Genomic DNA, 15,981 nt, shown 5'->3' with positions numbered 1-15,981 from the left:
ATTAGTTTGATTCCCGGACCAATAGAAAAAATATTTTTTTGGTGTTTTGAAACAAGGTCGCAGGCCTGGCATGGTGGCGCCTGCTTATAATCCCAGTACTTGGGAGGCTGAGGCAGGAGGATGGTTGAGAGTTTGAGATCAGCCTGGACTACAAAGTGAGTTCAAGGCCAGTTTGAACTGCATAGCGAGACCCTGTCTCAAAAAAACAAAAACAAACAGGAAAAAACATGGTCTTGCCATACAGTTCAGACTAAGTTCAAATTTTTAGCAATCCTTTTGCCTCAGCCTTCTGAGCGGTAGGGTCACAAGCGTGCACCACCATGCCCAGGGTTTATTATTAAATTTTAAACACAGAAACATTGAAAGGACAGCCAGGTGTATTGGTGCACACCTGCATTTCTAGTACTTCGGAGACTGAGAGAGAAGGGTCATAAGTTTAAGGACAAGCCTGGGCCACATAATGAGACCCTATCTCAATAAATGAATAACCAAAAAAAAAAAAAAAGTCAAGAATTCACACATGGGTTCAGTGGCAAAGCTTGTCCTTTTGCCTATGATAGAATCTCAGTTTACCACCTAGCAACACACACATATTAATAGTAATAATAATAGGGGGTAGGGATATAGCTCAGTGGCATAAGTGCCTGCCTAACAAAGGCATGGTTGTGAGTTTGATTTCTGATACCTAAAATAATAATAATAATAATAATAATAATAATACTAGACATCCAAGTAATGTTAAGTCTTGAGCTTGGTGCCCAGAATAGTTAAACAGGGTGTAGTGGCCTGTGCCTATAACCCCAGCATTTAGGAGGTTGAGGCAGGAAGATTACTGTGAACCAGCTTGCACTACAAAGTGAATTTAAGACAAGCCTAAACTACATGAAAGACCAAAAAAAAAGGTGGTGGTGGGGAGTAAGTTAAATAAGACTTGGGTCACAAACCAGAAATGTGAAGAATATTCTTGCCCTCCCATTTCAGAGGTCAGTTCCCTTCTTCTGTTTTTTTTGTTTTGTTTTTTTTTTTTTTTTTTTTTTTTGTCTTTTTCCTTTTTATCGGTACCAGGGATCGAACTCAGGACTGCCTGCTTGCAAGGCAGGCGCTTATGCCGCTGAGCTAAATCCCCAGCCCCATTTTGTTTTGTTTTTGGTACCAGGGATCAAACTCATGACCTTGAGCTTGTCAGGCAGGTGCTTATGCCACTGAGCTAAATCCCCAGCCCTTGTGTTTTGTTTTCTGAGATACGCTCTCATTATGCAGCTCAGGTTGCCTTATACTCCCTATGTATGCCAGGCTTGCCTCAAACTTGCAGCAATCCTCCTGTCTCAGCCTTCTGAGGGCTGAGATTATAGGTGTGTGCCATCAGCATAGGCTCCCTTTATGTATTCAAATATAAATTCAGATTGGCACAGGTGAATGCTTGTAATTACAGCACTTGAGAGGATTAGGGGCACTTAGCAAGATGTTCTCTCTCTCTGATCTTCCCCCAGAAAAGTAGTTTCCTCCTTTTCCCTCATTTAAAACTGCATCTTGCCATACTGTTTTTAGCCACACTTTTAATCACTTCCAACAGTACTCCCAAAACATGTAATATTATTTATTGACTGCTTGTTTTCATCATTTTCTGTATCAGCCACTAGAATGTAAGCTTTATAATGGCAGGGATCAATTACTTCTGTCTCATTTATTACTGTATCCCTGGCATAGAGTCTCACATTAGTTATTCATATATGTATTGAATGAGAGAATGGAGGAAGGAACAAATGCTTCTTTTCTCTGAAGAGAACCTAAGGGGCTGGAAGAAGTGAGCAAATATCTGCAATACAGTATTGAGGGTGTTGTGCTAGGCAGATTCTGCAGGCACATTAGACTATGAACATTACTATACAGAGGGTAAAAGCAGTCACAGTGAAGTGGGATGGTTGAGGGTATCTCCAGGTTTTGGCATTTAGTAGCCAACTGTCCTTGGGTAACTTTTAACCTCTGTAAGCCTTACTTTATTCAGAAAATGAGTATTTTACTGATGACCATGCAATGGATTTGTGTGAGAATTAAATACGATGTTTCACATAAGGAACTCACTTGTAATAGTGATTCTTAGTAAATATTAGCTATTATTATTGTATTATTTTCCAGACAGGATCTTTCTGTGTAGTTCAGGCTGGCCTGGACTCACTATGTAGCCCAAGCTGCCCTTGAACTCACAGTGATCCTTTTGCCTCAGCCTCCTGAGTGCAGAGATTACAGGCATAGGTAATCACATCCAGCAATAATATTAACTGTTATTTTTTTCTTTTGGTACCAGAGATCAAACTCACAACTTTGTGCTTGCCAGGCAGGGACTTATGCCACTGAGCTAAATCCCTCGGCCTAATTATTATTAAGGAAACCTGCAGTTTCAAAGGTCAATGTATAAATCTTGTTAACATGTTGAATGAAAAAAATGTTGGACTCTTAAAAGAGGATCATTCTTTCAATTCACAATTATCTTTCCTGAAGAAAATACCTGTCCTGCTGGGCATGGTAGCTCACGCCTGTAATCCCAGCACTCTGGAGGCTGAGGCAGGAGGACTCTAGCGAGTTCGAGACCAGCCTAGGCTACAAAGTGAGCTCAAGGCCAATCTGAACTGCACATCGAGACCCTGTCTCAAAAAGACAAAAAAAAAAAAAAAACCTGTCCTGTTATCTTACCAAGATTTCCATATCTTTTCTCTGGAATAAAAAAGTAATGATTCCTTAGAAGGATCAGGGCTGGGGATTTAGCTCAGCAGCGTAAGTACCTCCCTTGCAAGCAGGTGGTTCTGAGTTCGATCTCTGGTACCAGAAAAACGGGGGGAAAAAATTACTTTACCACAAGAGGGCACCAATCAGTCAACTCAATCTAGACCTGTAATTATGAAGAAATGAACACCCAAAGCTTCAGGAAGTTGTTTCTGCTATTCTTTCAGTAAATACGTTTTTTGAGTCCCTACTACCTGACAAACATCGGAGTGCCTGGTATGTAGTTATATACTTCATACTCTTGAACACCTACTATGTGCTTGAGAGAGCCTAGATATTGGAGTGCAAGGTCAGGTTCAATTTGCTGTTTTGTGAGCTGCTGCTTTTCTTGTTCTGGGCCATGAGTCTGAGAACAGTAACACAGTGTCTACTCTGTCAAACAGTGCGCTGACTGTGAGACACAGGGATGAATAAGACATAGTTGCAGCTTACTAATCATGTCTTACTGACTAGGATAAGTAGACATGAGCTAGTCCTGTGGAATGGCAATCACTGAGTTCAAAACTCATCTACGGTAGGCTGCCAGCCTTGTGCCTTAGTGTTATGTCCCCAGTGGATACTTGGTCTGAGTCACTGAGTTGATCTGAGATCAGGGCACAGCTTCTGGTCTGAGTGCAGGTATGTGTTCCAGTGGGTGAGGTAAGGGTTCTATCATCTTTTAAGTTAGGGTGGAGCTATAATGTGTTTACATGAATGAAATGCTTTGAGTTTTGTTTGTATCTTTGATTTTTTAGAGACAAGTCTCACTACGTATTCCAGGATGGCCTCCATCTCATGGTGATTCTCCTACCTCAGCCTGCCAGTGTGCTAGGATTGCAGGTATGTACCATCATACCTGCATGGCTCAGATGAAATGCTTTGAAGATGAATTTTCTGCCTGTTTGTCTACTCACAGCTTTGCTATTGAACGTGTCAACATCATTTCCCACATTTCCAGGTTGGCAATTTTCTTGTCCCTAAACTGAGTGATGGAGGAAGAGAGGACCAAATTCAGCACACATCAGCATTTTGAGATGGGGGCTGCATTGATTGAGATGCTGTTCCTCCTCTGAGGGCAACAGTAATTCCAGTGGAGCCTGATTTCAAGCTCTAGATTGGAAGTCTAAAGAATGATGCTTAAAAAAAAAAAGAATGATGCTTTAAAGTATTTAGACTTAATTTATGGGGGAAAAAAGCAGAGAGACATTTCTTAACTGTAATTGCATATAGTAACTCCCTTCCAGAGAGTACAGCATAGAAAGGAAGTAAATCCAGTGTGTTGATGCAGGCCTGTAATCCTAGCACTCACGAGGCTGAGGCAGGAAGTGATATCACCTCAAGTACAAGGCCAACCTGCGCTACACAGTGAGACCCCACCCACCCAAAAAAGGAGAAAGGTATAAAAGGGCACAGGAAGAATCATTTTACAGTGGACAGATCTAACATATTATTACGTCAGCCCTGTGGCTGAGGTCAACGTCAGTGGTGCTGAGTCATACTGCTCTATTGTGTGCCCTTGATATGTGATAAAAATGGTACTTTACCTCTGTGAACCTTGCCTCAAAAAACCTCTAACCCCAGGCTTTTATTTTCTTCAGACAGGGTCTCACTATGCGGTTTAGGCTGGCCTTGGGCTCACTTTATAGCCAGCCAGGCTGGTCTCCAATTTGTGATGATCTGCCTGCCTCAGCCATGTAAACACTGGGATTATAGGAGTTCGACATCACACCTGGCTCTAACCCTGGTCTTTTAAAAAAAATTTGTATTAGTACATGTTTCCAGTGTATAATAATTACATTCATCATGGGGAGTTGTACATGCATATATAACCCGTCTTACGAGAAAAAAAAATTTTTTTTTTTTACGAGAAAAAATTTGACAAATCCCAACTGATGAAGTATCTACAAAGTATTTGAGTATATTCCTCACAATTATCAAGATTGCCAAAAAAAAAAGGGTGCTGGGGATTTAGCTCAGTGGTGTAAGTGCCTGCCTGATGAGTGCAAAGTTGTGAGTTCAATCCCCATCTCCCGTACCAAAACAAACAAACAAAAAAAGGGTTAGAGGCCAGGTATGGTGGCACATGCCAACAACCCCAGCACTTGGGAGGTTGAGGCTGGAGGACTGCTGTGAGTTTGAGGCCAGCCTGCATTGCAAAGCTAGACCCTGTATCAAAAAAGAAACAAACAAACAAACAAATAAAAAAACCGAAGGAAACATAGAAACAAGAAAGAAAACTAAATGTAGACTGGTATTTTGGATAGAATAGAAAAAGGACACTGGTTTTTACTAAAGAAACTATGAATAAACATGAATTTCAGTTAAAAGTAATGCATTGACTGGGGATTTAGCTCAGCAGCATAAGCACCTGCCTTACAAGTGTGTGGTCATGAGTTCGATCCCCATTACCAATAAAAAGAGAAAGAAAAAAAATGATAAAAGTAATGCATTGCCAAAAAAAAAAAAAAAGTAATGCATTGTCAGGCATGTTGGAACATATATACAATCCCACTCTGGGAGGCTAAGGCAGGAGGATCATGAGTTTGAGGCCACACTGGGCAATTTAGGGAGCCTCTGTCTCTAAAACAAAACAAAACAGCAAACCAAAATAAAAACTTGGTATCTAGATTGTAGGTAGGCCTAATAAATGTTTTTTACACATTCTAATAAATTTATCTGCAAAAACAATACAATTTTTTGTTCTCTTTTTTTTTTTTTTTTTGGTCTTTTTCGTTTTTGTTGGTACCAGAGATCGAACTCATGACTGCCTGCTTGCAAGGCAGGCACTTATGCCGCTGAGCTAAATTCCCAGCCCCCTGTTCTTGTTTTTTTATAGTAAACTTTTCTTTTTTTTTTTTTTTAAATGATTTTCTTTTTTTTTTTTTTTTTTTTTTTTTTTTGTCTTTTTCATTTTTATCGGTACCGGGGATCGAACTCACAACCGCCTGCTTGCAAGGCAGGTACTTATGCCGCTGAGCTAAATTCCCAGCCCCCTATAGTAAACTTTTCAACTACAAATCTTGAATATGGAAAAGATTACATGCATAACAGGATTGATAAAACTCAACTAAAATAAATTTTTTAAAAATTTATTTAAAAATAAATGAAATTCTCTATTAGCACAAGAACAATAGTACCTATAATAATGATTTGTGGATGAATATTAACTATCCTAATTCTAGTTCTGAAAACTTTTTTTTTGAATCAGGAACCAGATTCTGGATCTTGCGACTGTCAGGCAGGTACCTGTGCTACTGAGCTATACCCTTTGCCAAACATTTCATTTGAAAAGTCTGCATTTGAGCAGGGTGTGATGACTTACGCCTATAATCCCAGCACTCCAGAGGTTGAGGCAGGAGGATGTTTGTGAGTTTGAGACCAGTTTTGGCTACAAAGTGAGCTCAAGGCCAGCCTGAACTGTATAGAGAGACCCTGTCTCAAAAAGACAAAAAAAAAAAAAAAAAAAAAAGAAGTCTGCATTTAAAATTCAATGCTGGGCTCGGGATATAGCTCAGGGGCATGGTGCCTGCCTGGCAAACAGTTCAATTCCTGATACAAAAAAAAAAAAAAAAAACTAAGAAAAAATAAAATTCAATGATTTGGGGCTGGGATATAGCTTGGCAGAATGCATGCTTGGCAAGCATGAGATGTTGAGTTCGAGTCCCAGTACCAATAAATAAATACATAAATAAAATTCAATGCTTTGTCTGGTTTCCTATCGCATTGCTGCTGATTTCTGCTTCAAAATGTAAAGTATCCAACTTAGTGATTAGTTCAAATTGTACTAGTGTGGGGAAAAAAATAAATACCTTAGGCCTAATTTTGTGGTACTAGAGATTAAATGTAGGACCTCACACCAAGGTACATTTGCAGTCATTTTTTATTTTAAGATTGGCCAAATCAGAAAGCTTCCCTAGCTAGGCTCAAATTTGGGATGTGCTTGCTTCAGCCTCCCAGAGGGTGGGGATTACAAGGGAGTACCATCATGCCTGTCTTTTTATTTATTTATTTATTTAATCGGTATGGGGATCGAATTCACGACGAAGCTTTTGCAAGGCAGGTGCTTATGCCGCTGAGCTAAATCCCCAGCCCCATGTTTGTCTTTCATTTCTGTAAAATTTCCATTTATGGGTCACTTACCATGTACTAGTCACTTCAGTTAACCTGCTCTTACAGAAGCCAATGATGAATCAGGAAGAAGTAAAAAATGTATCGCGTTGCCAGGGTTGGAATGAAGCCCAAAACTGTATGTACCGCTCACAATTATCTTGGCTTTACTAGGATAAGGTTTAGAGTTGAGGCAGTTACAGGTCATGCTTTCCTGAGAGAAAGAAGTCTCCTAAATCATGAAAATTGTTTCCACCTCTCACTTCAGTCAGGATTATTCAAAAGTCGCTCACTTTGAGGTTGGAATGACTTAAAGATCAAAGTCCAACCATTGTACCTTATTTTACAAAAGGATAACTTACAGGCTGCGGATTTAGCTCAGCGGCATAAGCGCCTGCCTTGAAAGCAGGCAGTCGCCTGAGTTCGATCCCTGGTACCGATAAAAATGAAAAAGGCCAAAAAAAAAAAAAAAAAAGGGTAACCTGAGGTGTAGCCAAGGCTCTCGCCCCACATCACACTGACAAAAGCCAGGAATCTAAGCTCAGTCTGTACTTATTTTCTGTTTTTGTGTGGCCTTCACACGGAGCTACTTCCTCAGCCCTTTTCATTTTTTGAGGCAGGGTCTTACCAAATTGCCCAAAGTTGGCTCCAATTTGAGACTCCCAGGGTGCTGGGATTACAGATGTGTGCTGTCAAGCCTGGTTAGTAACTAGTTCTTACTCTTTCCTCCCAATTTCCTCTTTGCAATTAAGGTGGGAAGTAAGAACTGGCTTATCTGCCTTCCTCAGGTCCTTCTTTGTGAAACTACCCCCTTAAAGGTGGGTGACTCGTCCAGCCGCACACTGTGCAGACATGTATGGAGGGCCTGTTTGCACTGTTAAGACTAACATTTTTAGCAGTCTTCCCCCACTTTGGGAAAACAAAGTCTCGCTCTGTAGCCCAAGTTGGCCTCGAACTTGCAGTGATCCGAGCGCTTCAGCCTTCCTAATTGGTGGGGTTACAGACACGCGCGCCACCATTCCGGGCTCTCAGCTCTTTGCAATCAAGCACCTACTACGTGGACAACAGACTGGGTGTCACAGGGAGGGGCCCGTGGATACATATATGGTGTGTTAGAAGCTCTAGCACCTGAATTCTCTTCCGGGGCACGCCCCTGAAGTCGCGGCATCAAACCAACACTTCCTTTAGCCAGGGCCCAAGCAATCCCCAGAAGCCCGCCCTTGTCTCTACTGCGGCTTTAACCGGGGGAGGACAAACGTCGGCGTCACAAAGCTCAGCCACCTCGCCGGCTGGAAGGGAGGAGGCAGTGAAGGGGAAAAGAGGAGGAGCAGGGCGGGGTGATGCGGGCAGGGGAGGGAGGGGCGTGCGCACGCGCGTCGGGCCGCCAGCCGCGAGAGCCGCCTGCCCGCCCCCCGCCCCGCCCGGCGCGCCCCTCCTGCCACTCTCCCTCCCTCTCGGCTCCGTCGCTCCTGCGGCGCGAGGCGCTCTAGCTCCTCTCCGCTCCTCCCCCCACGCAGCCGCTGCCGCCGCCGCGAGACCCCCGTGTACCCCTCCCCCGCCAACCCCGCGCGCCCTCCGGCCCGGCGGCCCCCGAGGAGAACGAGAGGGCGAGCTAGCGCGGCGCTCCCGGGCGGGCTCTGCCCCCTCTCTGTACAGCCGCCGGCCCTCAGCCGCCTACCTCCGCTTCCACCACCTCTCCCTACCCAAGTGGAGGCCCCCTGGGGGGGGAGGCCCGGGGTCGGGAGCGAATTCCCTGAGCTCCCCTGTCTCTCCCCCGCCCTCCCGCCCGAGTGTGAGAAGAAGGGCCCAGCCCGGCCCGTGTCGCGTGTGAGGAGGACCCGGGCGGGCCCACGGGCCGTCTGGGCCTGGTCCGGCCCGCCGAGGGTGTGAAGGCAGGGGCCCGGGGCGGCCCGGCGCGAGCGGAGCGGAGGGAGGGGCCTGGTCCGGCCCTGCCGGTTCGCGAGGACTGGGGCCCCGGCCCGGCACGGCCGCTGCCGCCGCGATGGCCCAGCAGCAGATGACCAGCTCGCAGAAGGCCCTGATGCTGGAACTGAAATCCCTGCAGGAGGAACCGGTGGAGGGCTTCCGGATCACCCTGGTGGATGAGTCCGACCTCTACAACTGGGAGGTGGCCATCTTCGGACCCCCCAATACTCTCTACGAAGGCGGCTACTTCAAGGTACCTCACCCCTCCGGACCCGGCGTAGTCCGCCGAGGCCTCGGTTCCCCAGCGCGTTGGGGCTGTTTCGGGGCTGAGCGTGTGAGCGCGGGCTCGCGGAGGGGCTCCTCGCCTCGCAGCCCCCTCCCCCATCCGCGGAGCCAGGAAGGACTCGCTCACCGAGTCCCTTTTCTTTGTCATGGGGCGGGGGCGGGCGGCCGGACTACTCCGGGAAATGGGAAAGCCTCTCTGGCTGGGCCGGTGGCTGCCGGGGAGGGAGTGCTCTTTGTTTGTTTCCCCAGCTGAGGACGTGTGGAGAAAGAGGTGGTCTTGTTTCCGCGGTCGCCCTCACTTCTGAGTCCTCCTTACGCAGGCTGGAACTGCCCCAGAGGGCAGAGTGACCTGCACTTACTGGATTGGACTTTTCTTTTTTGGGGGGTGGGGTGGGGGAGGGGAAGTAGCTTGTCATTCCTTAGGCTGCGGGTGCTCTGACATTTTGAGGATTCGTTGGGCTTTTGGGGGGAAATGCTATTTCCAACTTTGCATTTCAGTGCATGGTAATGAAGAAGACTCTAGAGGTAGTTAAAAAGAATAAAGGAGAAAGGGGTGCTTACGTTGTCTTGTCTTTAACCAGTTGAAGGAACTTTTAATTTAGCCCTTTCTGTCCTAGTTTTCTATTTATCTCAGTCAGTGCTTCTTTCAAAATGCCCTTTGTCCTCACTCACCACCAAGTTTGCTAGCATTTTTTTTAATCCGTGTAAAAACATCCACAAAAGGTGGAACTTGTCTTGTAGGGAGATTGATAGTTTCCCACTTCAGGGAAACAAAATTGAAAGCTTTTGCTCAGGTGGTAATTCCTGCGAATAGGGTCGTGTTATCCGAGGTGAGACGGTTTCTCTAGGTGAGATTGTTCCTTAGGCAGTGACCGTAGACGTTTTTGTTTCTATTGAATGATTTTAGAACAGTGGTTATAAAAATAACGACAGAATCCAGGTTTTTCTTTCTTGCTTTTTATTTCTTAAACTTCAGTGTAGGTAGCTGACTTGGAGATAGTCGGTTATGTTTCCCCCTGTGTTTTGACTTAGTATTTTCACAGCAAGGAATCCCAGATTGAAGATTTGAATATTTTAAATTGTAGAGGAAATGAGTGCTTAGGAATCCATTTTTTTTTTAATTTCCAAAATTAAGTAAAGTAGGCCAGTGAGTCAATTTTAGTTTGTTTTGAAGGGAGGGGTTATTTTGGCACAAATTTTAAATGAGTAGCTTAGTCATGTAGTTGTGATGTGTATTTTTAGGACTACCGAATTACTTAACTCTTGTTTTCTACCCTTCTAAAGGTAAAATTTAAGTTTCATGCCTTAAATTGGGTCAACTTTGTAGAAACTGGGATTGATACCGGAATGTTTAGTATTCATACTTGATAGTCACTGAATACCTAGTAAAAGCACATTTTTACAATATTATGTAAGTGCAGTATCTTTACCAAGTCTTCTCTTTTATGGTCAACGTACACTATACTTTTTAGATGCATGTATTGAAAATTATTGTTAACAAAAAAAGAAAATTATTGTTAAGGGTACAAGTAATTAATAAGGACAAATTAAAAAAACTGCTGTGTCTGTGTTAAGCTGTATTCTTCAGGGTCAAATATAGGTTTTATAGATACTGGGAACATTAGTTGTGTTGAATGGAGCTTGTGTGCTGACTTTCCTAGCAAAGCATTGTTCAGCAAAATCTAATTTCAGGGGATAAGGTTTTAATTCCCCAAAAATATTTGGAACAACATAGTTGAGACAAGTGGATACTGGCGAGAATGACCTTCTACCATGCAATTTGTAAAACAAAAAAACCCAAAATAATGAGTTACAAATTTTAATATTTTTGCCTAAGTAATTGGGAATTGTGGCAAAACCTGAGTTTGGAATTGGTAGAATGGAAGGGATTCCTATAATATATGCTGATTGAAGATAAAAGCTTTTAACTAAAGTCTATTTATAAAATGTCTTATTGATGTATGTATTAGGTTTCTTAATCTAACACTCAAAAGGGTTTATCTCTTTTTCTTTATTAATTGGTGCTGGGAAATTGAAATAGGGCCTTACACACATTCTACCACTGAGCTATATCCCCAGTCCTTTTACATTTAACTTCGACACAAAAAATTTATGAAAATTCTTAAAGCAGAGTTTATGTTGTAGTTTTATGTGAGAAATTTACTCAGTTGCATTTTCTTGTATTTTGTCTCTTGTATTGCCTTTTATCTGATTAGTACTTTCTTTGGAAAAGGCAAATTTATGGTCACTTTATTATTTGACTGCTTTTGTCTTAAAACAAGGCTTTTATTATAATCCACTACAGCTGCAGTTAACAAAGTTTTCCATACTTATCCTTTGTCAAATAGCAGTCCTTGAACAGTTAGTACAGTTCTTTTCTTTTTTTTTTTTTTTTTGGTCTTTTTCATTTTTATCGGTACCAGGGATCGAACTCACGACTGCCTGCTTGCAAGGCAGGCGCTTATGCCGCTGAGCTAAATCCCCAGCCCCAGTACAGTTATTTTCAAATACATTTTTTTCTGTGTTTGGCATAATTGTTTGAAAATAGCGGGATAATTGTTTGACGATAGCCATTCTTCTAAGTTTTTCTTAGTATGGTTTAACTCATTTAACTTTCAGATATTAATAGACCTTATTGCACCATGAAATGATTGGCAGCAGTCTGTTATAACCAGTCTGTGTTGGAAACATTCCTGTCACCCTGCTTTTGGTTATTTAATAATCTCTAAATCATATTTTTTAGTTTTGTGGGGTATGAGTATATGATACACAAGGTAGTTTCCTCTGTATTTTCTGCACATGTAAAATCTTTTTGGCTTTGCTTTTAGTCCAGTTCTTTGGTCGCGTTGAGGGAACTTCTGAATTTCTTTGCTTTTTGGAATTTTTCCTCTAGAAGTCAGTCGCTGAAAGTAGGATGGCTTAGGAGGCAGAACCTTTGAATTGAATTTCCTGTGGAACAAGTTGAATTGTATTCTGTGGAATTGTATTCCTGTGGAACAAGTTTATTGTATTCTGTTGAACTACTACATTCAATAGTTATTTAAGACATTTAATAAGTTCCTTTCTTTCTTTGTTTCTCCTTCCTTCCTTCCTTCCTACCTTCCTTCCTTCCTTCCTTCCTGGGAATTGAACTCAGGACATTGCACTTACCAGGCAGGTGCTTATGCCACTAAGCTATACCCCCAGCCCTAAGTTCATTTCTTTAAAAGAAACTTTTGGGTTTTTTTGTTTCTTTTTGAGATGGGTTGCTCTGTGCAGTTCTGATTGGCCTTGAACTCACTTTGTAGCCCAGGCTGTTCTTGAACTCACAGTGATCGAGCTGCCTCAGTCTCCCAAAGTGCTGGGGTTACAGATGTGCACCACCATACCTGGTGACAGGGTCTCACTTTGCAGCACAGTCTGGCCTTGAACTTGCCTTATGTATTATAGGCTGGCTTCAAACTTGTGGTGAACCTCCTACCTCAAGGAATTAGTACAGGCATGAGCCACTACACTTTGCTGTGTTTTCTTGATAATAATCGGAATTGTAAGTGCTTTGGAATAGAACCTACTTGGAATTCTGCATTATTTCTCTAAAAGGATGATGGCCCTCTAGAGTCAAAAAATCAGAATACCTTTTTGTTTCTTTGCTTGAGACCTGTTCTTAAGCTTTTCAGACTGGTTTTGAACTCACTGTGTACCCCAGAACAATTTTGAATTCATAGCGATCCTCCTTCCTCAGCGTCCTGAGTGCTGGGTGCCACTACCCACCTAAGAGTGCCTTTTTCATGATATGCATAACAAAATTTTTTTTTTTGTCTTTTTGAGACAGGGTCTCGATATGCAGTTCAGGTTGACCTTGAGCTCACTTTGTAGCCTAGGCTGGTCTCGAACTCACAGCGATCCTCCTGCCTCAGCCTCCCCAGTGCTGGGATTACAGGCGTGAGCCACCACGCCCGGCTCTGCATAACAAAAAAATTTTTTTTGGCATAACAAAAATTTAAGCAATACCAGAAGCTTAAAATATTGCAGTTAACTTTCTGTAGTTTTTATTTTTTTAATTAGATTTTTAAAATTCATTTTTATTGTTTGCAGTACATGAGCATCTTCATTGTACTTCATTGTAAGATATGTATAACATATCTTAGTAGTTTATACATCCCTTTCTCCCCTTCCTAGTTTTTATTTTATTCAGTAATTTGGCGGAGGAGGTGAAATAAAGATGTATGTAATTTTTAGAAACTCTCAAACTAACAGAAAGTATGTCACATACTCAACACTTTTGTCAATTTTGCTGTTGTTGTTGTTTTGGCTTTTGGGTTTTGTTTTGTTTTGGATTGAACTCACGATAACCTTGCTTGCAAGGCAGAGCTTATGCCACTGAGCTAAATCCTTGGCCCCTTTCTTTGTCAAATTTAATACAAACTTGTATTAAAGAAACTTCAGTTATTATGTATGTTATTTTATTTCATTTATTTATTTATTTTGTGGTATTGGGGATCGAACTTAGGACCCTGTGTTTGCACCCTGTGCTACTGAGCTATATCCCTGGCCTCTGTGTGTATTTTTAAAAGAAAGGGCTATTCCTCATTCATTAGGTTTCATTTATTCTAGAATAAATGAATCTATTTTCTTTTATTACTCTTTCTCCTACCACAGAAATCCCAGACTTCATATCTGGCAGTCCTTAAAATGATAGCATATTGTATGACTGTAATGCTTTTGTCTTTGAGATTTGGTCATTATAGTAGTGGGGATTGAACTCATGGCCTTTACAGTGAGCTACATCTCTACGCTTCTTTTCCCAAATCCTTTTTCTTTTCCCCAGAAAGGGTCTTGCTAAACTGTTAAGTTGGCCAGGTTAGACACACATTGAACTTGAAATTCTTCTGTCTCAGTCTTCCAGAGTGCTGGGATTACAGGCATGTGTCACCATACTTGATCTCAACCCTTTTTGAAAAGTTTATGTTTTGCTAAATTAGTCAGGCTGACCTGTTACTTGAAATATTCCTGCCTGAGCCTCCTGAATCTTGGTGTTACAGGCACCACCAACCCCAGCTTCGATAGGGTAACTCTCTTTTTTTTTTTTTTTGGCTTCTTCCTTTTTGTCGATACCGGGGATTGAACTCATGACTGCCTGCTTGCAAGGCAGGAGCTTATGCTGCTGAGCTAAATCCCCAGCCCGATAGGGTAACTCTCAAGGCGTAGTTGCAACAGTCCTTTTAAAAAAGTGATTTATCTGTTTGGATTCAGGGTCTCTCAGTGTTGCCCAAAGTCTCCCTCTCAAGTCTGGTCTCACGTGATTTCCCTGCTTGTGTCTTTTAAATACCTATGATTGGAAAGATGCATGCCACTATATATGCCTGCCTAGAAGATCATTCTTTTTAGGATATCTTTTATCAGTTAAATTCTTTTTTTTTTTGGTCTTTTTCCTTTTTATCGGTACCAGGGATCGAACTCATGACTGCCTGCTTGCAAGGCAGGCACGCTTATGCCGCTGAGCTAAATCCCCAGCCCCTATCAGTTAAATTCTAAGAGTCCCTCTTTAGGCATTTAGTTGCTGCCACTTTTGGAAATAGAAATTATCTCAGTGGTGGGTAAACTAAGTCAGAGTTGTACATGGAAACAGCTAGTGTAAAGGGTTTGGGCACTACATGAAGTTTCAGTTTATGTTGTTTTTGGCTTAACTATGTTGTCATATTTAAGCCAAATATGACACCTTTGTATTTCATAAAGTGTAGTATGTTCTATTTAGTAGATTATTAGATTTATTTTTTCCTTTTCATAGTGAGGATCTAACCCATGGCCTGAAGCATGCAAAACATTCATTCCATCATTGAGCAAAGTCCCTAATGCATCTTTACATTTTATTTTTTTCTCTTGTGGTGCTAAAGATTGAGCCCAGAACTTTGTGCATGCTAGGCAAATGTTCTGCCACTGAACTAAGTGTCCAGTTCTCTTAAATTCTCTTAAATTGAAGATGTTTTAGCATCCATAAAGTCTTTTTTCCTTTTTTTTTTTTTTTTTTTTTGGTACTGGGGCTCAAATTTTTGACCTCACATTTGCCAGATAGGCGCTTATACTGCTGACCTCACATTTGCTAGATAGGCGCTTATACTGCTGAGCTAAATCCGTGGCCCTTTTTTATCTTTTTGAGACAGAGTCTGGCTATGCAGTTCAGGCTAGCCTTGGTCTCACTTTGTAGCCCAGGGTGGTCTCAATTTGCAATGATCCTCCTGCCTCTGTCTCCCTGAATGCTGGGATTACAGGAGTGTGCCTCTGCACCCGGTTTAGAATCCATGAAGTCTTAATAGTTGTCATCATCTAGGTGGTATTTGTGACTTAGTTTTATGACAACCTTCCATTGAAATGTTCTGGGTATGTACATGTGTATGTATTTTTCAGGTTTTTCAAGCCATGTCCTGCTTGAATGTTATGTAGTTCAGACTGGCCTTGATTTTACTATGTATGCCAGGCTGCCTTGAACTCTTGGTGGTCTTTCTGCTTCAGCCTCTTAAATGCTGAGATTACAAGGGTGTGTCACCACACTGGGCAACTGATGCAATTGTAAATGTTAATAGAAAGCAAAGCTTTTAAAGGTTTATGGCCAATTGGAGCATTTGTCAGTACTGTGTAAGAGCTATTCATCATGATAAAATGTTTTGTTCCTTCTTTCCAATTTAGTTTTTTGTTTGTTTGTTGTAGTTTTTTTTTTTTGAGACAGGGTCTTACTAGGTAGTTTAGGCTGACCTTGAATTCACTATATAGCTTGTCTGGTCTCAATCTCATGGTCATCCTCCTGCCTCCACCGTCCAAGTACTGGGATTACAGGCATGTAACACCAGGTCCAGCTCCAATGTAGCACTTTTTTTTTTTTTTTTTAAATTTAGTACAACATTAATAGTCTTAGTTTCTGAGGTTCCA

The 15,981-nt window shown here is 42.1% G+C and overlaps 1 protein-coding gene across 3 annotated transcripts in view; it reads left to right on the top strand.

The window, feature by feature from the left end:
* The first annotated feature begins 3,531 nt into the window (after positions 1-3,531).
* Ube2r2 (ubiquitin conjugating enzyme E2 R2) overlaps positions 3,532-15,981 on the top strand; it is a 92,919-nt gene continuing 80,469 nt past the window's right edge. The window contains exon 1 of one of the 3 annotated variants that reach the window (XM_063226538.1): positions 3,532-3,600. In XM_063226538.1, coding sequence (XP_063082608.1) covers positions 3,556-3,600 — 45 coding nt within the window. In that variant the 5' untranslated portion in view covers positions 3,532-3,555. Of the gene's footprint in view, positions 3,601-8,297; positions 9,047-15,981 lie in introns of those variants that run through there. The other 2 variants (XM_005004057.4, XM_003470674.5) reach the window with 2 other exon arrangements.

The sequence above is a fragment of the Cavia porcellus genome, unplaced genomic scaffold (genome assembly GCF_034190915.1).
Source record: "Cavia porcellus strain 051 isolate PalLab524CR breed Dunkin Hartley unplaced genomic scaffold, mCavPor4.1 scaffold_1, whole genome shotgun sequence".
In the NCBI taxonomy this organism is placed as follows: domain Eukaryota; kingdom Metazoa; phylum Chordata; class Mammalia; order Rodentia; family Caviidae; genus Cavia; species Cavia porcellus.
The sequence above is the reverse complement of the archived record's forward strand: the minus strand, read 5'-3'. Positions and strand labels throughout refer to the sequence as shown.